At 46.4% G+C, this 26,831-nt stretch overlaps 2 protein-coding genes across 2 annotated transcripts in view; one reads left to right on the top strand and one right to left on the bottom strand.

Annotated features, from left to right (window-relative positions):
* The window catches only part of RIBC2 (RIB43A domain with coiled-coils 2), a 30,914-nt gene extending 20,490 nt beyond the window's left edge, over positions 1-10,424 (bottom strand). Inside the window, exons 1-2 of the mRNA XM_090043801.1 lie at positions 10,293-10,424; positions 5,892-5,973 (exon numbers count right to left, since the gene is read on the bottom strand). Of these exons, the coding sequence (XP_089899927.1) occupies positions 5,892-5,973; positions 10,293-10,403 (193 nt within the window). The 5' untranslated portion in view covers positions 10,404-10,424. The remainder of the gene's footprint in view (positions 1-5,891; positions 5,974-10,292) is intronic.
* A 109-nt stretch (positions 10,425-10,533) lies between these two features.
* The window catches only part of SMC1B (structural maintenance of chromosomes 1B), a 66,206-nt gene continuing 49,908 nt past the window's right edge, over positions 10,534-26,831 (top strand). The window contains exons 1-4 of the mRNA XM_090041121.1: positions 10,534-10,675; positions 11,829-12,017; positions 20,628-20,740; positions 24,688-24,891. Of these exons, the coding sequence (XP_089897247.1) occupies positions 10,567-10,675; positions 11,829-12,017; positions 20,628-20,740; positions 24,688-24,891 (615 nt within the window). The 5' untranslated portion in view covers positions 10,534-10,566. The remainder of the gene's footprint in view (positions 10,676-11,828; positions 12,018-20,627; positions 20,741-24,687; positions 24,892-26,831) is intronic.

Raw genomic sequence — 26,831 nt, 5'->3', positions numbered from 1 at the left:
CCACCCACAGGCCAGTCAGGATCCCAGGCCCCTGGCTCTTCAGCGTCCCTCTTGGTGGGCCCCCTAGGCCTTCTGACCCTCCTGGTCCTGGCCCCTGCCTGGGCCAGTCAGGGGAAGCTCCGACAGGCCTGGATGCATGTCCCTCACTCTTTCCCCAGGGTCCCCCTCTCTGGGTCCTCCTTCACGGATCTGGGGAGCTGAGGTACTTCACACCATGACTGGTGCCTCAGGGTCTCACAGGGGACTCTCACTCCCCCCCCAGGGCAGCAGGTTGTGGTGCTACTACAGATGTTATTTTTGACCCACACACTGCCTCCCCACAGCGGAGGACTCACTGGGGTCAGGAATCAGCTCTCACTCTCTGGCTGAGCCCCTGTTCTTCCCTCACTGGGTTCCACCTCACACTGCCCCCTCACACTGGGGCTTCACATCGCAGCCCCCACACACTGGCTGCTCTCAGCGCTGCCCCTTCTCACTGGGGCACCTCAGCGCAGCCCCCAGATCTCTGCTTCTTACTCACTGGGGCTTCTCATTGATCGTAAGCACCCCCTCTACTCGGAGTCTCGGGGCTTCCCTCTTCAGGTAGGCTCAGGTGGCCGCAGCTGTACTTGGTCCCCACTACCTCCTCAGAGTCTTGCACCTACAGGGCTCGGGCAGCCTCAGTCATACCTGGCCTCTAACTCTCCCCCTCGGGGTCTCAAACCCCCACAAGGCTCAGGCGGCATTAGCCGTATATGGCCCTGGCTCCCCACTCTCCTCCTCAGGGCTTGCACCCTGACAACTACCTCCAATGGAACGCAACCCACCCAAAGGTGAGGGCTAGGGGTTAAGGTGCCCCTGTTACCTATCAGCTCCATGTTCTTGGGGAACCCTGACACAGGACGCAGACTGTCTGACTCACAAAGAATCCCCCCCACTCGCACCTACCTAAACAGAAACTGATTAAGATTCAGTAAGAGACACACCTAAAACCCTCCAGATAAGGGTGACAAGAGTGAAACAACTGCCCTAGGTCTCATTTGCATCCGAGATGGAACCAGATGACCATTCATTTACATGAGAGATGGAGAACAGAAAGCCTGAAGCAGAGACTCCAGTGAATTCTGGGATCAGAGAAGCAGGGGAGCACTGCATGATGGGGAATCTGTGCTCCAAATGCTAGTCAACTCACACACCCAGCGCAGCATTTATCAGACCAGTTCTAATCTGGATTTACAAAGGACCCCCCCCCCCCCCCCCCCCCCACACACACACACACACCTCTAAGCAGAAATAAATTTAATAGGCATCTCGGGCCATACATTCCACGGTCCCACTATGGGAGACCTGTTTAAACTTAATTGGCTAAAACGCAGCGGCCAGGTTAGGGAATGCTGAGACAGGATACCGAGTCAGGGGGTATGGGCAATGTTTGAACAATGGTAAAGGGTTCATCACAGCGTCCAGCCCATTGGAGCCCTGACCACAAGTGTTGTCCTACTTTTCCCGGGATGATGGGTGGAAGTCCTCCCCTCACCTCCCAAAGGTTATGAACACTCCAAAAATTGCCTTAAGTCTGTTAAAAGACTATAGTAAGATCTGGAAAAGTCATGCTAAGCTGAGGCTTGTTCACAAGTAAAAATCCAAAACCCTGATGCTGCAAGCTATCTATTGTTTCTGAAGAAACCAGGAGTTATCCCATCAGTATATCTGCTATCCATAGGAATGTCAAGCTGGCTCCTAAGTATGTGTTTGCTGAGTAACAATCAGTTTCCTGAGATGTTCCAACTAGATAACCCCTTGTCAAGAGAAAAGACAATTTGATTTACACTATTGAGAATGCTTGAAAGAGGCTGAACCGAGGGTATAAAAATCTGTAAAAGAAGCAGCAGTGTGTGTGCTGACCCCACCCACTTTCTTCTGAAGAGGCTGAAGGAGGCAGATCATCTCCCTTCAAGGATCGTGCTGAGAACTTTGACCTGTCAGCTTTGCAACCCGAGTGCCTTGAACTGGTAAGATTCCAGCTCTCTCTCTCTCTAAGCATAGATTTCTGAAACTGAAGTGTATTAGTTACGCTTGAGCTAAGTTTCCCCAAATACTTAGTGAAACCAGGGTAATACTGTAACTGTTTGTGTTTGTTTTTCCTTTGCATGTCTGTTACTACTAGTGTCATTATATATTTCATATACTTAGCAATAAATAACCTTTATAGTCAAACTGGTGGTAATTAGGTATATTTTTCCTTCTCTATTTCTCCTTCCCCACTTGCTCTGCAGCAATGCTTCTTTTACCTAAGCTAAAGATCCCAGTGAAGCCCAAAAATACTGTAGAGTCTGCTCATCAAGAGGCTAAAAGATTGGGATGTGCCGAGTTTAAAACACATAAGGGGAATCACCTTGCACAGGCTGATTGACCCAGTTTGGCTCAGGTGTGCCCTAATGAACTGAATGCTGGCCCACGAGGGTGTCATCTGGACACCCAGCCGGATTCAGAGGTATTCTGTTTAACTGTGTGCTTGTGACTGACTGTAGTTATTGTTACTCTGATGAACTGATTCTTGGCATATGAGGGTATCAGCCAATCCATGCTGATCAACCCGGCCAGGTCAGGCGTGTCACGTTAATCTGTGTGTGTTTGTGTGTATGACTGATTCGGTCCCAGCCCCATGGAAACTGAGTCCTGCAAGATAGCTCCATTCAGGGTGAGGGCTTGCAGAAAGGAGAGATACAGCTCCGTATAGAAACACAAGTAACACAAGCAGCACCTTAATAGAATTACCAAGACCCTAGAAATGTATCCCAAATAAATGAGGACACCCCAAAGTAACGGGCAAATCTGGTAACACCCCGACCCGCCTTTCACCAGGGTGATCACTGGCCTGGCATTTGACTGGGGGCTCCTGTGCCACTGGGAGCCCCACCAGGCCACCCACTCCCAGCAGGGTGTAGTTTTAGGTCATACCCAGGACCAGGAGCCTCCTTACCCTCCCCTACAGCTCCTCCCTTAGCTCCGGATGATCTCAACAGCCTTTGGGCCAGGCGATGTTGTTACCTGGCCTCCAGCACCCAAACTGCCTTGCTTATACGGGAAGGCCTGAACCTAAAATGGCTTCCCTCATTAGGCACCTGGTGGCTGCCAGCTCCAGACCCTTAAAGTAGCAGGTACATGCAGTGCCCTGCCACAATTGTCTATGTTTGATTTTTTATATACATTTTTATTTTTCAGTTCCAAGATGGCAAGCCCTCCTCTCAAAAGGAGTATTTCTGGGTGGGGGCAAGGGGAGGGATGTCTGATGGCAAAGGTCAGGGGTTAGGGGACAGGATTTCCAGTCCCAAGATGGTAGGGCTACTCTTGTGGCCCTTGACAGCTCACCAAAACTCATTAAGCGGCCCTCTACGCAAAATAATTGCTTGCCCTTGCCCTAGCATTTACTCCCAACTTGCAGTTGGGACAGAAACATACTTGCTAATTAGGACCAAAAGAAATCACAAAAACAAATCAATGATTTAAATAATGGAGGTTTAGATGGTTATGCTAATTTTCCAATTTTCAGCAAAACCACTCAGGGGAAAAAAAGTCTGAAGAACACCATCACTTTTAGAAGAGCTTATTGTCACTTGTCCACAGCTGAAGTGCAACACTTCAGCTGATCCAGTATGAGATAGTACAGAGTCTGACCATTTAAATATAATCCACAAGTGAATACCACAGATGTGCATTCTGGCAGGAGCAATTTCTGGCTGTTTTATAGGGGGTCAAATTCTGGCAGGTATTCTGTCTGGGTGCCTGCCACAAAAATCATGACCAGAAACATGAAGGTATAGCAGAAGCTGGATACTGCTTTCTGGGTCTTCTTGAAACTCAGAGAGGTTAGCTTGTGGTCCCTTTGCAAATGAGATCATGTGGTGGCATTCAAGCTGTGGCATGGTGAGTCTTACAAGCCAAGGGATATGGTCATTATGTTTGTATGGGTATGTTCCCTGCTTGATGTAACTAATTCAAGTTTCTAGCAAAAATAATCTGTACAGAGGGCAAAATCAATTCACAGATTTAAACCCCACAATTCTGAGAACAACCCTGTTGGTAAAACATGGTTCTTTGTCTGTTTGTTTAAAAAAAAAAAAAAAAAAAAAAAGCATATATCTTCAAGCCATCTACAACTATTGTATTTTGTATTGCTGCTTGGTAAAAGAAATCGTTGCAATCATTGTATTTCTCACTTTTAGGTCCTGTCTCAAGGAAATTCAAACTATCATAACTGTGTTGATATAGTTACATTGGTGCAAGCTCCTGATACAGACCCACAAGAAATCAGTGCTTACAACTAGTGTGCATACCATGGGTGCCATAAGATCCTTCAAAGGATACCACAGGAGGTATGAGAAGAAAAGAGAAGCAGATAAGAGTAGGCTCAGGCTCCCAGTGTGAGGAGATAAGCAGGGGCTCCCCCTGCCTTGCCCCTCTGAAAGAGGTAAGCACTGTATTAAATAAACGCATTTTTGAACTGGGGTGCTGCTCAGTTCACAAAACTTATGCAGGAAATCTTGAGTCTGAGTGGTGCCTTGACTCCAAGGCTGTTGAAAGCCAGTGATTCTCACTCTAGCTTAGTCTGGTAACATACTAGACTTGTGTAAATGTAGCCTTTTGCTGGGGTAATGCATCTAAATAAAGTAGCAGGTCACTCTGACACAACTATACCAACATAGTTACATGAGTGCAGACTTCCTTAGTAGAATCAGGGCCTCGAGCTCTTGGCCAAAGAACAGACTGTTTATACAGAAGTAGGAAGAAAAAGCCCAGAAAAGCAACTTTCTGTTTGCTTTCTAATTTGAATTATTGAAGAGTAGGGCTGGAAGGGACCTCAAGAGATTATCGACTTACTCCAGGGGTCAGCGATCTTTTGCTACAGGCCACTGCTTGTGACTTTGCCTGCAATTCTCTGCCCCTGAAATGCCCAAGCTGCTTATTGCCATCTACAACAGCAATGGGGAGGGGCAAATTCTGTGGCAAAAGTAAGCACAGATAAGAGAGAGCAGGAGCAAGGGCTGTTGAGGGTGGCTGTGTGAGGGGTGGCATGGTGCAGCTGCTGATCCACCAAGCCATCCCAGCCAAAATGGACCTTCATGAGCTGCATCCAACTTCTTTGCAGGCTGGATCTGACCCAAAGCTATAGCGTGGCATGCCCTCTTCAAGGTCATCCCAGTCTGAACATCATTAATTCTTTACTTGCAGGTGTTAATACAAGATATGGGATTTAATGCAATAACTTTGTTAACATTAAAATAACGGTACAGCCACCCCCAAATAATTATTTTAATTTGTCAGGGGATCAAAACATTAACTATTTTTACCTAACTAACAGCAAGTAGGATGTACATGATCTATATTAATGCAGAACAGCACACCAAACTGAAGTTCTTATTCAAGAAAAGCCTGTACCGACTTTAAAAGGAGTATTGCCTAAGCAGGTACAACTAGGTTAAACCAATGTGATCTGTCTCCCCCACAGAGGAAACTAGATATTGTTTCAAGGTTTACACCTAAACATGAATAGAATATACGCTCTCTGTCTGAATTAAGAGGGAAATGATGACACACAATGGATCAACGAGGTCCAAATGTAATGCTATTCCATCTTGACAGCATCTCTAAAAATTGACAATGGATGTATTTTACCCATCAGAGCATTAAGGCTACTTCATAAATGTAGACAGAAGGAAAAGAACTCATCTACTTTCTACACTAGTAGTTTTGCAGAGACCCAAACAGTGTAACAGGATTGCATTTAAGCACCACTTAGATGTTTAGTACACTTTAGGACCACTTAGACTTTGACTTCAACTGAACATACATTCAAGATTCAGTATGTAAATATAAATGCAAATATAAAGTTGCATTATCGCTAAATATACCAATTGTTTCATTTTGTGCTTTTTCAGTTTCCTCTTGAATCTTCCTATCTTTGACCTGGGTGTCCAGAGCATCTTGATCAACCTATTAAATTGAAAAAAACATGAAACTCTTTAAAAATGTAATCTATTGAAAATATTAAAACATTTATAGACTTTTGTCTAACCCTGTTTGTTAAAAATTGACTTGATCAAGAAATGAACATATCTGACCTGCAAATTTATAAAGCAAGGCAGCTGTGAATTGAGCTACTGCTAGTGAATTAGCTTTAATATAGTAAATGACACACACAACATACTTTAAATATGTGGCTGTAAAAGAAAATCCAGTAAGAACATAGTCCTGTTTGTTGATTTCATTTTAATAGCAACAAGTACATTCAAACACAAACATGTTTATAAGGCTTATTGAGCTCCTATACATGGCTGAAATATTTCCTCCCCGTTGTAGCTAGCTGTCTAATTTTCCTCCTTTCACCATTCCCCTTTATTAAATAGTTAAAAGGGTTTTTACCAGTTATGCTGTAGTAGAAATATAATACCTTGCTGTTGTAAGATAGTTTGGACATTTACTTATAATGCTCTATTCAAATTCTTTGTTGGATGACAACATGGGAGTAGAAGAAAACTTTCAGCCTTTTCTGTAGAAGATACTATTTTTGGTGTCTGGAAACAGTGGTTTAATCCCTGAATTTTCCACTGACTTGTGTGTGATCTTTGCTAAGTCACTAAACGCTGTATACACAGCTATACAATAAAGATGACAATACAGATAATATTACATGACCGCCTTGGTAAAGCAATGAGATAATTTGGTGTAAATTGCTGTTTTCAACTGGATCACAAAGGTTTATTTGAACAACAAAGCTCCTCATAATGTCAATAACAGTTAAGGAAAAAAAACACAAAACAATTTTTCCTCAGAAAATCCTGGGCATGGCATGGGCAAGCGATTAGATAGTATGTGGAAACTCTTAATTATTATACTAATTTATCCTTTATCATCTTAGAGCATATAAAAAGCTAGTCATCATATTAACTAAACTCAACTTAAATAATAACAGCAAAATAACAAAGTACTTGCTATCCTGACATAACCAACTCCTTTTTTTTTTTTCTTCAATTTTGTCTTCTAATCCGTATTCGTTAATTTTACGTTATATCCCTAATGATAAATACTGGATAAATGTTAACATAGCTTTATTAATTATTCAGTCCATATATCTCCACTTTTTCCAAAAATAAATTATTTTTAGAAAAATTAGATTTTGAATTGTAACAGTTATAGATTTAAAAAGCTATGCAATTGCAAAGACTCTTTATAAATAGGAGTAAATTTTAATTTGCTCATTTTGCAGATGAGAACATTCAGCACAGAAGTAACTTGCCTGAGATTACCCTGTAAATTAAGGGCATGATCATTCCCACTTCCACTCTCAATCACCCATTTTGATTTTGCTTCTTCTGAAAGATTTGTTGACTGTTAAGTCAAATACTGGCATGGCCTTCCAACTGTGTCAGCCATAGCAGCTAGGCAGAGGTGACAGTGAATATTACAAGTTACACATTAGGCAGTAATTTTAAAAGTGTACCTAAAAGCACAAAAACACCACATCTACTGTAAGTTTATAGGATGTTTCTACTTCATGTTTTACTTAATCTCACAACAGACGACAACTCCATCCCCCATGTTACCGTTACCTTTCAGCTGTTGAATATATCATTTTCATCTAAATAAAGATAAACATTTACGTGGGTTTCTCTTGCATTTCTGATGTTTTTCTGGCAAATTGATCTGTTATACACCTGTTTGACATATTACTATTGCAAAACTCTTTGTGCCATATCCTCATTTGCTGTAAATTGGCATCACTTTATTAAAGATATAGAGACTCAATGCTGACTTACATCACCTGAAGATTTATCACTGAATTTAACTTGTAAGAAATGCTGTAGAAACGTATATGACAGAACAAACTAAATGATATATTTCCACATGCAGAAAAGTGGAGTTGCCTTCTTACTTCGTTATTTTTGTGTGCTTTATTATTTCCATCTACTAATTGATTGTTATCATTTTCCTTTGATGGATCTGGGTACTGGCTGTTGTTACTGGTGACAGAATCTTGAAGCAGATGGATGACCGCTCCGACAGCATTTCTGCTGTTTCTAGGTAATTAAGTTGACTGTGGCAGAAAGGTCACATGTATAATCCAAAGACTGATCGCACACTGGATGAAAATTCTTTTCAGTAACGTGAAATATAAATCTCAGTCCCTAAGACTTGAAGGATAAAATTTAGCCTTGTTGCAAGCATACCCAATCCACCAAATGCAACAAACCAGGGCTGCTTTCACCCATTCTGAATTTGATCTTATGTGATCACGTAAAATTGTTCATGCAGACATTATTAGGTGACACTGGATACTTCCAGTATGCGTGAGAATTTCACTATACTTGACAAATATTAGTTCACTTAGCATCACAGCACATCTGCAAAGCAGGAAAGTGCAGCTCCACCCCATAACACCCCCTACCCGAATCAGGTGGCAAGCCTTTTGGCCAACATGACAAAGGCTATAAACACATCAGGCACATCCAGATGAGCAGGGACGTGCAGTATGTGGCACCGCAAGACAGGTCTGTAGCACCACACACTGAGGATACAGGCATTCCCTACGGTGCTACTTTGTAGTAGCAGGGGTCATAAAACCCACACCAAAAAATAGTGGGGTGATGCACATGGCAGTATTGCGTGCTGCCCAGAACTGGCTGGCTGGGGCCACACTCTGGCTTCTGATCAGCCTCCCAGCTGCAGATAGCATTCAGATGTCCCCAGAACCCCAGGTCAGGCTGCTGAGGCTAGCACAGGTCCTGGCCCCAGACTCCCTTACTCCACCTGAGGTAACCTGCTGTGTGCCAGAGCATGTGTGGCATAGGCACTCCCCAAGGACAAGTAGTAGCAAACCAAGTTGTGCCACTTGTCCCCATACATGTTCCTCCTTGTCCGGACACGCCCATTGAGTTTATCCTCAGTCTGATTATCCCAGCCTGGGAGTCCCCATCAAAACAGGTGGGGGCCAGCCAGCCAGAGGACTGGACACCAAGAAGCTTGAATGGCAATTAACTTAAATTTACTACTCCTGCCCCCAGGCTAAGTGTCAATTCAGATACTTCACATAAACAAGAGACAGTGGGATTGGTCCTCTGGATAAAAACAGACAACCAGCTTCATTCAAAATTTGATCATTTTATCTCCTAGCAAACCCCAGATTTTACAGAGGAACAGACAAGTTTATTGTCCCACATTAACTGCCTGTGAATTATCCAAATTAACACATTGCCTCAGAACCATCCTGGCTGATGTCACTCTCCCTAGGCCTAAAGAAGGGTGTTTATGCCGGAGAGCTTGCAAAGAACAGTTTTTCCAACTATTTAGTTGGTCTAATAGAAGATATCACTTTTACCCAAGGAACCTTGCCTGGATATCTTTAAGAGTGTTATATATGTTACAACTGCCTGGAGATGGCAGGAGGGAACAGCAGGTAGGTAGGCTAAGAAGGCTCTCTGAATAAACAAGCTTTACCAGTTTAGAAGTTTAACTCCTTGGTCTTTTGAGAATAACACGGCTAATTGGAGTTAATTACCTTGTTTGCTTATGTAAATAGGGATCGAATTACAGAGAAGCTCAGGGGATTGATCCCCATCGTAAGAGATGAGAGTCTCCCCCCGAAGATTTGCGTGATAACCTGGTATAGTGCCATAGCAAGGGGGGAGAGCGGGGGACCGCCCGGTGTACTGACGAGGGGCGGGATGTGGGACGGAGTCACGGGTGGCTCGTTGGGAGCCGGGGACAGGGGGAGGGAGACTCCTGCTGCTGCGTGCCCTCCCGGCCAAGCGTGGGCACATGCCTGCCTGATCTGTGCAGGCTTTGCTCCAGGAATCAAACTTCGTTACTATGGCACTGAGGGGGGCGGGTCCTTCCATTTCATTCGGGCAGCTCAATTTCTTTTGCACAGCCCCCAAGAGTCGCCGGTGCAAAATGAATTCGTTTTCTACCTAGGAAAACTTTCACTATCTTTGAATCCCCGCAGCCCGACGAGGGGCGCTCGGACCCGACACCTTACGAAGAAAGGGATTTGCTCCTGTTGAGCTGGTCTAATAAAAAACCCTCACCTCCTGCTCCAAAGCTTGCCTGTTTTTTGGAAACGGCTGCGCCCATGTGCGGGGATGCGGCTCATCTCACCCCAACGCCGCACGGACCCGCCTGTTGCTCTCTCCGCACAGCTAAGAAACACGCACGGGTTTAACCCATCCTGGCCCGCACCAGCACCGCAGCGACACAGCGGCTCCCGCAGGCCGGGATAAACCGGGACTGCGCCCAGCGAGCGCGCAGCTCCTCACCCCGATGATCCTGGCGCGGGTGTCAAAGATGCGAGCCTGCCGGCGCCGCTCGTTCTGCCACCGCCACTCCCGCAGCGCCGCCTCGGCGCGATCCGGCCCCGGCCGCAACATGACGCCACTGCCCCTCAACAAGTGCCGTTGCCACGGCAACCAAACTTGTCCGCCCCGCCCCACCAGCTCTCGCGAGACGCTCCGAGACCTGTGCTGGGCTGCGTTTGCGACGCTGACACGTGCGCGAGGGCTAGACGTAGGGCGCTGCATTTGTCCGTCCGCCATGGGTTTTCTGAAGCTGCTAACGATGGAAAACTTCAAGTCGTGGCGGGGCCACCACAACATCGGGCCCTTCATGCGCTTCACCAGCGTCATTGGGCCCAACGGCTCAGGTAGCCCCGCCCTCCGGAGTGGTACCTCCCCTCCCCCCACCCGGGTGGCTGCTGGGGGGCAGTGCGCAGCCAGGGATGCCTCGTCACAACCAGGGGTGTTTGCGCAGCCATGAAAATGCAAGGGAGTATTTGCACAGCCTGCCATGCACCGGAGGTCTTGCTGGGAGTTGTGCCACATGTTGCTGCCCTGCTTCCAGGGGCTATGGACACTCAAGTCACTTCACCACATTGGGGTTACTTTATTTCCAGCTAAAAAAAAAGAGGGCACCTGTCAGGGCGGTGGTAATATTGTTTGCAGTGATATGGCTGCGCCCTGCCCCTCACTTCCAAGACACAGCTACCCTAGCCCTATTCCTGGTCCCAGTACTGTGCCCCCCAGACCATGCTGGTGTCCCTCTCACCCAACATCTCCCCCAGCCGGCTGCTGCCCCTCTCTTGCAGCCTGCACCCCCTTCCCCCCACCCCCAACTGCTGGTGCCTCTCACTACCAACCCTGCTACTCCCAAAGAATGCTCCCATCTCCTTCCCTTGCTGGAGGGGCAGGCACCTCACCTGTCTGCCCACCCTGCTGCAGCCCCAGCAGGCACCTGCACCCACCCACACATGTGTACAACCCCCATCCCCTCCCAACAGTCCCCATGCCCTGGCCCTCCAAACCCTGCCCCCCACAGACTTACCTGCTTGCAGCTGTTGGGGCTTCACACAGAGCACATGATGTCCCTGCCTTCAATCGCCCTCCCCTGCTTCCCACACCCCAAGCAGCTCTTTTCTGGGGCAAGCCAGGAAAAACTTTGATGCTGAGCAGAGGCAGAGCAAAATTCCCAGACATTTGTTGATATTTTAAAAAAACGTCTGGACAGAGATGGGAGGACCCAAAAAGAGGACATGTCCAGGAAAATCAGATGTATGGTAACCCTACGCTACATCAATTTGGGAATACCGCGAGTGGGGATATTGTGAGACTGTTGGTTCTAAATTATTTAAAAATCTCAAAAAAAAAGTTGTTAGTGTCACTATTTCTTGAATGTGTATACAAGTTGTGAAAAACACTTAAAAAACAAATAGAGATTGAAGTTAAAAACTTCAAATGAGTTGTGAGCTATGCCCGTTCATTTTTTATTCAACTAAAAAAAAATCCTTTTTTATTTTTAAGGCAAATCAAACATAATAGATGCTCTTAGTTTTGTGATGGGTGAAAGAACAGCTAACTTGCGAGTGAAAAATATTCAAGAACTTATTCATGGCGCACATGTTGGAAAACCTGTTTCTTCTGCTGCAAGTGTAAAAATGGTATATTGTGAAGAGAATGGAAAAGAAAAAACATTTGCGAGAATTATTCAAGGTCAGTAGTAAGCTTCTACAGCCAGCTCTGTTATAAATTGAGGTCCAGACTCACCAAAGTGTTTAAGTAGAATTTAATCACATATGTCTGAAGCTCAGTTATTTACAGCAGCTCACCTAAGCTCCTAGGTGTACATGGACAGCTAGAATTTCACCAATGAGACTCCTTTTCTGCCTATAACATCCTTTTATGCCCATAACTCCGCTATTGGCTGGGAGCCTGTCTCCTGTCTAAACCAATTTAGGATCTACCAGCTAGTCATACTTGTGCCAGTAACCAGGCTAGGCATAATTGTGCCAACATCCCCCTGAGCAGGACCCTTCTGCGCTCCCTATTTAAATGCTGGCAATGCTCAGTGCAGACACCTACACAGGATAAACTCAGAGATGTCATATAAGAACTAGAGCTGTGCAAGTTTTCAGATAGAGCTTTGGATCCGGAGAAGCTTCGGGTCTGGAACAGCACATCTGGGTCAAAGCACTGGCTTCGTTAGGCTTTCCAAAGCAGTTTGGAGCTCCCGAAGAGCTTCAGAGTTGCCTTGCAGTTCCGACCATAGGGTATAATGGGGAAACAAAATATCTATAACTTTGTTGTTTTTTTGTCCGATTAGGTTGAAATTTTCAGGGGTGGTAGACTGCAGAGAGGATGAAGCTTGCCAAATTTCAAGAAGATTGGTGCAGGGGCTTGGAGGGAACAGCATCCCAAATTTTTTAAAGCAAAACTTCTGTCACGTCTATGTGTTACAACACAGGAGGGTCAAAACTGCAGGGCTGGTAGCTGTTACTGAGGCCACAAAGCCTGCCAAGTTTCAAGAAGATTGATGCAGGGGTTTGGGGGGAACTGCCCCAAAAGCTGCGGACAAGCAAAACTTGTGCCATGGGTGCTGTGGAACTGACCGTCTGTCTTGGGGAGGGGAGACACTACTGCAGGCCTGGCTGCTAAGCTACTGTGTTACCGGTTCCCAATCAATCAATCATGATTCACTCAGGGACTTAGGGACCAGCTCAATATGCAAGACCTAGCTACTACATAACGACTTAACGAGCATCAATTAGCACCTACAAAACCAGGCTAAGGAGAGGAAAGAATACAGGCAAATATTGGCTGTCAGTAGCTAGGGGTGCAGGGCCCCAAACCCCCCTGCACCAATCTCCTTGACAACTGGCAGGCATCATGGCTGCAGCAGGGACTACCATCGCTGCAGCTGTCACCCTGCTGTGCCTCAACACGCAGGGTCACCCATGGCACAAGTTTTGCTTGCCCACAGCTTGAGGGGCAGTTCCCCCCAAACACCTGCACCGATCTCCTTGAAACTTGGGAGGCTTTGTGGCCTCAGTAAAAGCTACTAGCCCTGCAGTTTTGACCCCTCCTGTGTTGTAACACGTAAATGTGACATGAGTTTGGCTTTCAAGAATTTAGGGTACAGTTCCTCCCAAACCCCTACACCAGTCTTCTTGAAACTTGGCAGGTTTCATGCTCGCAGCAGAGGCTACCATCCCTGCAAGTTTCATCCAAATCGGACAGAAATCAAAGTTATAGATATTTTATTGATTCCCCATTATGCCTTATGGCTGGATCTCCGAGGCAGCTTCAGAGCCCCTTTGACTGGATCAAGGCGGAAGCCCCATCCAGAGCTCTGGATTGGATCACGGCCATCCAAAGCAGCCAGATCCGAAGCCGGATCAGATCGCTGCCAACTCGCACAGGCCTAATAAGAACCCATGGTGTCAGAAGCATTCTGCCTTGTTGTCTTTATGAGTTCTTTCCAACAGAAGAATGACTTTATGTTTTACAGTAAAAAAAATGGTGGAAGTTCAAAGCTGACATTTCTGAAAGGTGCCTTTCATATAAACAAGTTGAAAACCACTGGACTAGAGCAGTGATTTTCAAAGTCATGGAAGTCATGGAACCCTCCCATATCACTTCTGCCGTGGAATCCCTATTCCTATCCGAAAGATGGACAAGTTTTGTAAATGTAAATAAATATATACAAATAACGTCATTTATTCTATTTATTTTTCTTTATGTGTACAAATAGTGATGACTGTGAAAAGATAACTATATACTTGCAGGACACACTTGATTTTAATGTGATGGGTGTCCTTGTCTTTCCTTTTATAAAGGTCTCTGATGTTTGGTATGATGGTTGACAATTGTAGATGCATCTCTGGTTCTGCATCTAGCCTGTTTCAGTGTTTTTATTCTTTGTAATGGTGCTTGATGAGAAATCTACCTTGCATAAATAAGTAGTAGCAAATGGCATTAGCTGGATTACTGCATGGTGAGTAAATTCAGGATGCTAGTTCAAGAGTTGTAGCCATAAATTCCCCAAAGATATTGATTTGAAGTGTTAATAAGCTGCTTGTGCTACAGGGAGAAACAAAGATCTCCTGCTCAGTGTCCACCTCTCCCTCTCATTTGCTGAGTTTTCCTGGAGTTAAACCCAAAAAACCTGGTAAAGAAAAGGGGTGACAGTATTTAGATCTTGGGGAGCACTGGATTTGCAGCTGAATAAAGGCTTTACTCTGTGTCTCAACAAAGCTGCTGAACACAAGGCAGAATGATATATTAAAAGTAACATAGCAAGACACTTAGGCAAGCATTTTTTAACCATACAATATTGTTGTATTGTATAGAGCTCATTATGTATCATTAGGAGGTAAAGCAGATTTTGCTTATGAATGCTTATGCTAAGCCACCCATTTGCTTATGCTAAGTAACCATCTTAACTGTGTCAACCATTTTCAAGTGAGTCTGTAAGTTTGTGTGAATGAGGTGAAGTTTTAGGACTGTGGAGATGATACAACCTGAGACCGAAAAACAGACTGGAACGTGAAAGACAATACGTAACTGGTAACAGAATCCGAGATAAAGATATGTGAAAAGGTGAATGGTAATTGGTGAAGAGGCCTCCAGAAGCTTCCAGGTTTTGGTCGAAGTCTGCCCGGTGACTGAAAGAAGTGGAGTCAAGGTCTTAGACGTGTGCTCATAGCAAAAAGACATGTAAATAAGTGAAATACATAGGTAATTCCATGCTAATGAAATAAACAGAAAACAGAGGTGGAGCTTGAGATAGGAGGGACTATGAGTGGAACAAAGAAGAAACGAAGGTGGAGTAAATGTTAGTGAGCGGGATCCAAGGTGTATAAATGTAGAAAGAACTAATGTTCACAGTGGTTCCCCGGTTTCTTTGGGAGCTAGTCTGAAGCTGTCTCCATTTCGAATAAAGCTGTTGTGAGCAATGTGTGCTGGTGTTTGCTCCCTGAGCAACTGGATCCTGAGCAATTGGATTGTAGTCTTCCTAGTCGTTGGGTACTGCATGGAGTCGGGGTCTAACAGAAACAAATAAGAATGGTCGATGAATCTTTCTGAAGTATTGGAGTATTGCATCTAGTTCTGGGCACCACACTTCAAGAAGGATGTGGAGAAGCTCTAGAGAGAGTCCAGAGGAGGGCCACGCTCATGATTAGAGGGCTAGCGACTACGTCATCTGAGGAGAGACTGAAGGACTTGGGGCTGTTCAGCCTGGAGGTCTGGGACTTAGTGGCAGCCTACAAGTATATTAGGGGTGTACATCAGGGCTTAAAGGAGCATCTATTCACTAAGGCCCCCCAAGGGAGGACAAGAAATAATGGGCACAGACTGATTGAAGATGATTTCAGGCTCGACATAAGGAAAAACTTCTTTAGAAGTTGAGCGCCAAGGGTTTGGAACAGGCCCCCCAAGGTGGTACAGTTACCCATCCTGGCGATCTTCAAGAGGCATCTTGACACCCATTTTGCTGGGGTCATCTGATCACATCAGTCTTTGCTGCCCAAGTGCAGGGGGGCTGCTGGACCCAGTGATTTGTAAGGTCCCTTCCAACCCCTAACAACTATGAAACTATGAAGGGTAATTAACATGAGCTGGCTGATGGATTTGCTGATTGGATTGCACAGCCAGGCCAGGGACTTGGTTATTCCTGGAAAATATTTCCTGAAAGCTGTTCATATATTAGACGGTTGTTAAATTATGCAACACTTAATACCTTCATCTAATTCAACTAGTAATAAACAGATCATGGAAGGACAGGAAACACTGAACACTATTTTTCTTAATGCTGTTGCACCAAAAATCAAGTTTTAGAAGCATCAACTTGATTTTATCTTGGACATTCAAGAACATTCATATTTAGTCCCTGACAAGACAAGTTCATCTAATTAAGCTAGGAAAATATATCCATGAGATGCCAATTTCTGTACCCAAATAATGTCAACAAATTTAGGTGCAAGTTTAAATGGAAGGTGAGAGAAGAAAAAGTGTGTTTCTTTTTGTAGTTTGTACACGTGAATGAACACTTTTCCACAGGAGAGCTAGTGGACATAAGTATGTATGTAGCAGGACAATTATTTGTATACTGCCCATCTCCTCATACAATACCAAAACTACCTTGGAGTTAAGAGGACGAGCTTTAATAAAAATTTACAATTTTCACTGCTTCACGAAGCACAACTTTCAGATTGTTCAGCATGTGGTTCATAATGAGCTGGATAGTGAAGACTGCAGGCATCTGCTTTTCATATAAGGAACAACATTTTCAATGCATGCTGCCACGCCTCCAACTTTTTCAGTCAATGCTTTCAATATGGCTTTTCCTCTTGTTTTTGTCTTAAGTGGACTGTACAAAAGCAGGCATTCCTGTATTGAAGCTTCGAAGAGGCAGCACAAATATGAGCAGCATAGCCGACCCAGCAACATCTGTGGATTCTGGATTCATTCATTTGAAGAATCAGGCCAGTGGAACTAATTTGAATATGCCTAACTGTAACAGAGCCTGGGCCTGTTACGATTGGTGTGGAGGAGCCCAAATGGGCCCCATACCTTGGAGACATTCCCCACACCCACCCCAAACCATCAGAGGCTGAGGATCCAGGCCTGGAAATGTAGCGAGCCTCCCAGCAAGGGAGCTCACTCAGGTGTGGAGAATGAAGAGCTGGCCCACAATAAATGGCAGGGAGAAAAATAAAAAAACACTGAAAGCAGCTTCTGGGGGTGGCTACACCAGCAGAGGCAGAGAACGTGGCTGTCTTGAGCCTGGGGTCAGTCATGGTCAGGCAGCTGCCAGGAGGGGCCCCGAGCAAGAGTTCTCTTTTGTTTGTTTATTTGTTCATTTAGTTTGTGTGGGTTCTCTTCAAAGCCTCTGAAACATGGGGGTGGGGCTGGGGGAGAAGGGACCCTGTGAAAAACCTAGCAAGCCAGAGATCTGGAGCCAGTGAAAAGCTAAGTGGCAGTGTATTTGTTGAACTTTGTTTCTTCTGTCTTTCTTACAAACCCAGGATGGTATTGTGTTATAGACCAGGGAGTTTCAACTTTTTTGAATCATTGTATCCCCCAGCAGCTGGATGTGGGACAGTGTACCCCCAGCCACTGAGCTGGGAGGGGGGTGGTATGTGGCTGGATGTGGAGCGGTGGCAGCCACTGCATGCAAGCTTCCCCTGTCCCTCATGTCTGGTTGGGTGGGTGGCGCCTGTGTGGCAGCACAGGATGGTGCATGGTGGCTGTCTGTCCCCACCTGCCCACGCACACCTCCTAGGGCCTTCTCAAATACCCACCAGGGGTATGCATACCCCTGGTTGACAACCCCTGCGATAGACTAACTTGGCTGCAGTGGAGGCAAGAACCCTGAACAGTGGGTCCTTAGCTAAAGCCAGCAGTGAAAGTAAAAGTAATTGGCTCAGAGTGCGTGACCAAACTTGACTAGCTCCACCCTGCCTGAACGCTAACCATAATAGTGTATATTAATTAGCTCTGCTTTGCAACTATCAGACATGTCTTTAGTGTGTCTTGAAACCATACTGTCCAAAAGTTGAACAATATATATTTTCTTACCTGACTAGTTGATTGCCTGTCAAAAATGAGGGGGTGGAGGTAGCCAGGGACAGCAGCCTGTGTCTGACCCCGCTCCACCCCCCCACCTTTGGGGTCACGCCTGCTCCCCCTTTCCCCCCGCTGCTCTGGGGCTGGGCTGCCCCCTGCCACCTCTGTCTGCTGGCCCCGTCCACTCCGTTGCCGCTGCCTGCAGGGCTGGGGGACATGGCCAGCGGTGCTGGCCATGCCCCCCACCCCTGTCCTCTCTGTTTTTGCAGCCTGCAGGGAGCAGGAGGTACAGGGCCAGTGGTGCTGGATCCGCTCCCTCTTCATCCACTCCATCACCGCTGGCTGCAGGGTCGGGGGGCCAGGGCCAGCACTGGTGGCCCATCCGCTCCATCGCCTCCTGGTGGGGGACAGACCTAGGGCCAGGCTCACTCCCCCCACCCTCTCCCCTGCCACTGCAGAGTTGGGGCTGCTCCCCCCACCCGGTGGGGCCAGCAGGGCCAGAGCCCAGTGTCCAGCACTGAGCCCCCACTCCCCTTGTCCGCCTCTGCTCCCACCCCCAATTCAGGCCTGATCCTTTCCACCCCCACCCCGGCCCTGTTCCTCCCCAGCAGTTCAGGTTTGGGGCCACTCCCCCCCGTCCCTCCCCTCACCATGGCAACCCAAACCCCATTCCCCCTCCCTCACGCCACCACCACCTCCTCCGTGGGGCATGGGAGGGCGCTCCCTCTTTCCCCCACTCTGCTGCAGGGCCAAGCCTGGCCCCCCCACCCTCCCTGCTGTCATTGCGGGGCCTGGCATTCCCCCCTATACCCTCCATTTTGGGGCCAGCCCAGGCTTGGTGTGCCCCCACTGCCCTCCCCATCACCACCAACAACTCCAAGGAGTAAGGGTGGGGAGCAGTGCTGGCCCCCCTATTCTGTCTGCTCCATTGCCGCTGCCTCCAGGAAGCGGGGCTGCTCCGTCCCCTATGTCCCCACCATCATGGCGGTGCTCCACCGTGCCACCCTTTCCTGTCCGAACTCTGTATTTGCATTCTGATTAGTTGTTTCCATCAACCAATCAGAGTGCAAATAAACCATTATGGACAGACAGACAGACAACAGTGTTTATAATATTAGAATTTTTCATCCAGCATGCAAGTCACTATTTCTCTTGCACATAGCTATTCTGAATTTTCTTAGTCTTAAAACGAAGTACTGAAAACAACCATATTTGACCTTCAGTAGGCTGATGAGACTGTGCCATCCTTGCACACACTGAGGAAAACCTCCAGATCATGCTGGATCTTTTTGAAGAAGCCTATTGAACTTTGGACCTCTCTCTCAACATTGTGAAGACGATGGGGCTCTATCACCCTGCCCCAGGCCATGAATGTGGCCCCACTCCCCAAATTAGCTTCAAGGGAAAGACTGGAGGTAGTCAAGCACTTCCCCTACCTCAGTAGCTCCTTCTCAGTGAGCAACTGCTGATGAGATCCAGCATAGGATCTGGTATGCAAAGTCCTCCTTTGAGAAATTCTTTTGGCATGTATTTATTTATTGCAATCTTCAGAAAAATACTATGATCCAAGTCTATAATATAGTCATTATCCTGTCCCTTCTCTGTGGAGGTAAATGTGTGAACTACCACCCTCATTTCAAGAGTCTGGAGAGTATCATTAATGATGCCTCTGGAAAATCCTCTGCATCAAATGGGAAGATAGCTGCACAAAGGCCACTATCCTTGCTGAAGTCAATGGTACCAGCATTGAGTTGGTGATCCTCAAGAATCAACTTTGCTGAATCAGATGTGTGAGGATGCCTGACATATGGTCTCTGTACTTCTCTTTGTTTTATTCCATATTTGAAGAATGTCACTTAAAGTTCCTATAGTTAGTGTATTATACTGTACAATTAGTGTTTTATACCAGTGTTCCCCAATGTTTTTAGACCGCGGACTGGCAAACCATGGACTGGAAGTGACCACGGACCAGCAAACTGTGGACCAGCATAGTGCAGATCAGAAGTGACCGGCATACTGCAGACTGGCAGCCAGCCCTTTTTTATACTCAGCATAAAAAAGGCTTTACTGCTGGTCCACAGTATGCTGGTCACTTCGGACTTCCAGTCCGGCAGCCAATCCTCCTGCGAACCAGGCCGCAGACCGGGGGTTGGGAACCTCTGTACTATACAATGTATTTATACTGTATCTATTTCTGACTTTCCTAATCTGCTTCCAGAATGTGTGTGTATGTTCATGTGTGCTTGTACTTCAGTATTGCAGTTCCCTGTTCAAAAGGTTTTTCTTCCTTGTATTGCTCTGTAAGAAGATCATTGCGAGCAAAATGAGGAACAGCTTAACAGACCAGCTGAATTTGTCAAATATACTAAAACAAATATTTTTCCCATCTAATCTCAATTGTCATAGACTTAACTCTGTTTTATAACAAAAAACAAGTACAATGTTTTTAGATAGAACAATGATTTTCTCTTAAAGCTGACTTTAAAATATTTGGTCACAATTAAAAGGCCACTTGTACTTTGTAAATTAATTCAACAACTTTTGATATAGAAAGATATGATTATAGAAGGGACTAAAAATGTATTTATTTATAATAATGATACTCATTTAAAAATAATATATATTAAGAAATGTATTTGAATTATATTAATGCATTCCCAGCAGTTGCATTTTCATACATTTTGAACATCATCTTAGGTCAAGTATTAGGCTGTATATTACTCTTAATTTTATTGTTGTTTCTTCTTTTATCAGGAAGTTCTTCAGCATTTCTTTTCAATGATAAACCTGTCAGCCGATCTGTATACACAGCTGAGCTTGAAAAAATAGGCATAATTGTCAAAGCAAGGAACTGCCTGGTTTTTCAGGTAAGTATTGACGGTCCAAACTTACAACTTACAAATTATCTGCAAGCTAAATAGGGACTGGGAGGGCCATGGAAGTACAGGTTTCCCTTGATTTATGGGGGTTCTGTATACACAAATTCACTTTTATGCAATGAGCATTTTTAGACCCATAATTCATTATATGTGAAGTAAATTTGCTCTTGTGCGATTGGTATAGGCGCCCCCACCCCCCTGCCCAAGCAGGTAAATCGGGAGAGGGGAAAGGCCAGTAAGGCTGGGGCTCCACTCATCCTAGCACTTGCTGCAGCAGCCCCAGGTGTAGCCATTGCCAGCTGCCTCCAGCTGCTGGGCTGCACCATGCTCCACCTGTCCCCCACACCTGGGCTCCACCTATCCCCACTCACCTCAGCTCCTGGTGCAGGCAGCTACCTGCCCTAGTGCAGACAGCTGGTGTTGGCTGTTCCTGGGGATACTGCAGCAGGGACTGGGGCGAGTGGGAAGAAGTGGAGCCCTGTGCAGCAACAGCCTGGAGCCGCCACTGGCCCTAGCTTGCTTCAGCACCATGCTGTCATCCCATGCGCAGATCTAGGGGCACGTGCCTCCCAGGAAGAGCCCAGCACAACCTTCCAGCCCACAGCCCTCCTTGAGGGCACCCCTCCCCACCACTGACACTTCCCTCTTCAGCTGGTGCCAGCTGCTCCTGGGGCCGCTGCAGCAGGGGCTGGGGTGAGTGCAGACAAGCTGCACCGTGCCCCATGCCGCCCAGGGCTCCACTTCTTCCCACTCACCCCATCCTGTACTGCAGCCGCCCCAGGAGCAGCTGACACCAGATACCTGCATCAGGGCATGGCACAGCCCAGGAGCAGGGGTGAGTGGGGACAGGCAGAGCCCAGGTGTGGAGTGACAAGTGGAGCACAGTGCAGCCCAGTGGCTGCAGGCTGCTGATGCTGGTTGGTCCCAGAGCCACTGCAGCAGGGGCTGGGGTGACTGCTAATCTGTTTCCTCTGCTTTGCTCCCTTCTGCAGCCCTGGGAGCAGCACCCCTGCCCCTTCCCTGGTCCCAGCTTCACTCCCTCCCTTCATCACCACCATGGGAACCTATCCCTATTTGTTACACTATAAAGTGGGTTCACTTTATGCAAATTCAATTTATGTGCTGTTCTCCACGAACACATGTACCGCATAAATTGAGGGAAATCTGTAAAATGCTTAAGTCATGGCAATAGACAATTACTGTACATTAGGGGTGGGCAAAATACAGCCCATGGGCCAGATCTAGCCCAACAGATGAATTTATCTGGCCCATGGCTGCTCCTCTGAAGGAGAATTGTATGCAGCCTGCAGCTGCCCTGGTGCTGCTTGGCTTTCTCCCTTCCCTATGCCAGCCAGCTGCAGCAGCAACAACCCCTCCCTGGCCAGCCCACCCTATCCCACCCCCAGCCCATAGTGTACCTCCAAGACTGTGGATACTGAGTGTCTAGCCAGGCTTCTGCCCATTGACGCTATCTATGCAATGCTTGGACCCTATGGCCATTCGCAGACCAGACAGCCAAGCCCCTGATGAACAGAAGCTCAGGTAAGGTTTTCCTTGCTGGTGGGGCAGGGGTGTGGGGGGAAGATGGCCAGGAGTCATGGGTTATCCAGGCTCTTTTGTGCCAGGGCTTGGTAGGGACACGGGTACCGCTAATACAGTGTCTCACTGTGTCCCCATGTACCACTTTGGGCTGCCCCACGTGGGTGCAGCTGGAACAGTTGGTGCAGCTCCTGGCTGACCCAAAGTCCCCTTTACACAGATGGGGTGGACAGGAGCCATACCAGCTGTATCCATTTAGCCTGAAGTGGCATGTGGGAACAGTGTGGCACCAGCCTAGCCATGTGCTGGGGACTTAGGGCAGGGCAGGGAGAAGTGGGGAACACAGTGCGGAAGCTGGGAGCCCCTGGGCCCAGCTGGTCGGTGCAGGGAGTTTCCTCCCATCTGCACCAACCCCAAGTCCCTGGAACGCAGCCAGGTCACAGGAACTGTGCCAGCACGGCCCAAGGTGGTGCACAGGAATATAGCATGGCACTGGCCTGGCCACCTTCTGGAGACTCAGGGTCTGGGAGGGGAGGGCAGGAAAAAGGAGAGAACAAAAGTTAGGTTCCCCTAACTTTGGTTCTCTCTGCCCTTAGATCAGGGGCGGGCAGTTTGTAGTTGTTGTAGCCAAGATTAGGACAAGACTTTTTTTTGTTAGCAAGAGACTATTTCTTGGTGCTCCCCAGTTAGTCAAACTAGTAACTGTGTACAGCGGGATGAATAATTATGTGGGCTGGAAGGCCACTTACAGAGTTTGGGAGAGCTGTTGTGGGGTGGGGGCAGGGAGAATGGTGCTGACCTGGCCTGTGACAGCTCACCCAAACTCTGTAAGTGGCCCTCTGGCCCACATAATTATCCACCCCTGCTGTACACAGTTACTAGTTTGACTAACTGGGGAGCACCAAGAAATAGTCTCTTGCTAACAAAAAAAGTCTTGTCCTAACCTTGGCTACAACATAACATGTCTTGAAATGAAAATTAGGTGGCTTGCTGAGAGATGTGTTCATAAGAAATCCAGCGATTTTTGTGCTTCATTAGAGACACGCGTTCTTCATTTTTTAATTAACTAAGGTTGATTTATTGAGCCAAAATGATTTTTCTCCTTATTTTTATAATATTTGTAGAAACTGAGGTGAGAAGATATTGTTAAGATATATGGTCTGTTTTCCTCCGGACACAGTTTTTCTTTAAATATTTTTTTTCTACCACTGTGTCCAGTCTAGCCTAGTTTAATCTATGACTACAGATTTATTATTGACAATACAAGCCACTGGCATCTTTTATTTATAAAGGCGCTCCCCCACAGTGCTAGCTTCCTTCCAGTGGCCTGTCAATGAGCCTAAATACTCAAGTGGAAAAACTTCTGTTAAGGTGCAAGTTCATTTTATATGTTTGTTCAGAAATTCAACTTTCAAAGCTACCAGCAAGTATGCTATTCTTTTTAGAGGATGTGATGTTCTGTGGTCATTTTTCCAGTAGGAAATAGAATGAGATGACTAAACTCCTTTTGTGCAGTCTTCTGCAATGGTCTCAAGTTGCTGCAAGGAAATTTGAGGTTATATATTTGAAAATACTTTCTCACTAGCAGGGTAGTAAAGCACTGGAACAGGCTACCCAGAGAGATTATGGAATCTCCATCTAGGGAGGTTTTTAACACCTGGCTAGACAAAGCCTTGGCTGGGATGGTATAGTTGGGGATGGTCCTGCTCCAAGCAGGGGGTTGGACTAGATGACCTCCTGAGGTCCCTTCCAGCCCTTATTTTCTACAATTTTAAAGAACCATCAGAGGTTATATAAAGAGTATGATAGATTTGATTTGGTGCTGTAGAAGAACTGTATCCTAATACTAATATCCTTTTAATCAGAATACTAGTTGGAACTGAAAATACATTATAAAAACATACACATTAAAATTTTCTTGAAAAGCTTGCCCTACATTTATGTTAATACACTTGAAATAAATGGGGCATAATACTGATTTTTTTTTGCATTGGTGATAATACTGTATCAAGATCCCAGTTAAGTTTTATCAAGATCCCAGTTAAGTTTTAGCCTACAGAATAAGAAACATGTTTGAAGTATATAAATTGTATATTTTGAATACTGATATTTATACTGTAATTTCCAGTTCATTTTTTTTTGCTGGTTCTGGGGTTCAGAAGATACATGATGTTAGAATTCCACTGTTTTGTAGAAGATATCTGAGTGTCAAACTTGGGTTCAGTGGATTTTTAAGTCTCCATGATTTAAAAGTTATTCAAGCTTGTGGAATACTATGGAAGCAAGCTCCTGAGTTGATGAAAATAGCAGCAAGTTTTAATCATTCAATCACTGCACAGTAGCGCAATCTGTGATACTATGATTCATAGCACTACGTGTTTGCAACTCCATTTTAGGGAGAAGTAGAGTCAATTGCAATGAAGAAACCCAAAGAAAGAACTCAACTTTTTGAACAAATTAGTAATTCACGGGGCCTGACTGAGGAATATGAGAAAAAGAAGAAGAAAATGCAGCAGGCAGACCAGGACACACAGTTTAATTTTAACCAGAAAAAAAACGCAGCAGCTGAACGGAAGCATGCAAAGTTAGAAAAAGAAGAGGTAACTCCAAAAAATTTCAAATTTAAGATATTCATGCATAGGGCTTGATATCTCATAAACTCATATAGTACACAATACAGTTTTAAGATAAGTAATAGTTTTTAGAACTTAGGTCCAATGTCTGTAATAATTTTTTCTTTTTTTCCCCTACAAAAAAAGGTCCTTGATCTTATATTTTTTAACTAGAATTTTTGCCTTAAATTTGTGAATGACTTATGTAATCTGAAATACTTAACCAAAAAGAACAAATCTGACCAAGGAAAGCCTGTGAAACTGTGAGCCAGTGGGTGCATCTACACAAGACATTTACTGGCATCTACGCATGCGCCCCTATTAGGACATGCAAAACTAATAAGCTCCACACAAAACTACTGTGGAGCTTTTTTATGTACAGCAGCACTCCTGTAGATGCTGCTCCAGTTGGCTGGGACACAGGCTGCTTCAGTGTGAGGCAGCTGGCAGGAAGACCCCATGCTCAAGCACCCTTGTGCCCCAGCTAACTCCATAGTGGCATGTGGAGCCCAATCTTAGTGGGGCCGCTGCCAGCCCGGGCTACTTCAGTCAGGCTCCACGTGCTGTGCATGAATTAATTCTGGAGCAATATGCTCCAGAGTTTATTAATGGGCATTAATTGCATGTGTAGACACGCCCAATATATGTTAATGATATTGGATTTCTATATATGTGTGACTTTTATTTGGTCATGGTGTGATATATTTTTGAAGGAGCAATATAATAATTTATTATTGGGCAAAATGTTTAAAAGTGGAAGAAAAAGTTTTGTGTCCAAATGAGCTTGGTCTTAGAGGGCACCTGTACATGCGTATCTTCCTGCAAGTGCTGACTGATCACCACTCCTACAAGCAGCTGCAGCGATTGGCCACACCAATTAGCCATCGTGGGATTGGCTGTGGGTTTTCCCCCGAGCAGCGAGATCAGCTGCAGGAGGACCGCCCCCGCTCCGGTTGGTGGGATTGGTAGTGGGGGCACCCCACCCCGGTTGGTGGTACTGTTCTAAGGACCTGACTAAGGCGGCACCAGTCACCTATGGTATCAAGGTTGCTTCGACATGCTGTAATTGCAGCACATCAGAGCAGGCTGTATTAATCAAGTCTGCTGATGCGTAGTAATTGCTATGCTGCAGCAGACTCCAGCTGTCACGGAGTCACATAAGTGCCCCGTGACTGTGAGTATGATTGGCAGAGCTGCCAATTATCCAGGCAGCTCAGGTGCCGGTTACCAGGGCAACCAGGCGGGTCACGTGGCCAGAAGGGGGCAGGGCCAGGCCTTTATAAACAGCTTAGGCCGGAGCCTGCCTCACAGTTCCTTTCTGACTGCCACAGGAGCAGGAGCTCTGCGGCTGAGCTGAGTGGCCCGAGTTAAGTGGTCGCAGCCTTACCACACTAACCGGCTGCGATGATGCGGGGAACAAGATCGACCTGAAGGGGGGTAGGACTGAGAGCCCTGGCGGGGCTTGGAGTTATGGTTAGGCGTACAAAGCCTCTGTGTTTATGTTGCAGCCAGATGGCTTGAGTTTATGTTACAGTTTGCACTGGAGGACCAGGTGAGGCTGTAGGGGAACGAGGAGGCCTCACAGGGGCTCCCCAACAGCTTGGGGGTTCCCAGTGCCCAGTAGGGGCACAGTTGCCAGCAGGGCACTATTGTCGGTGCCAGAGAGGCACCGTATTGCGCCAGGGAGGTGCGGTGTGCGGGGTTGCCAACCCCGGCCCATAAGGGCGGTGTTTGCCCAATTGGGCAAATGGACCCAGAGAAGGGTCAAGGGGACAGGCACGGCGGCGAGCGCCTGTGCCCCTAGCGTGAGGTGTGCGGTGTCAGCCCTAGAGAGGGCAAGGCCCCAGAGCGGGGCAGAGACAGAGCGCGAGGCACGCGGCGTGTCAGCCCTAGAGAGGGCAAGGCCCCAGAGCGGGGCAGAGACAGAG

This window comes from Crocodylus siamensis, chromosome 4, assembly GCF_052110815.1.
Source record: "Crocodylus siamensis isolate JL-2025a chromosome 4, ASM5211081v1, whole genome shotgun sequence".
Classification (NCBI taxonomy): Eukaryota; Metazoa; Chordata; order Crocodylia; family Crocodylidae; genus Crocodylus; species Crocodylus siamensis.
Note: the sequence above shows the minus strand (reverse complement) of the source record. Positions and strands in the feature narration are given on the sequence as shown.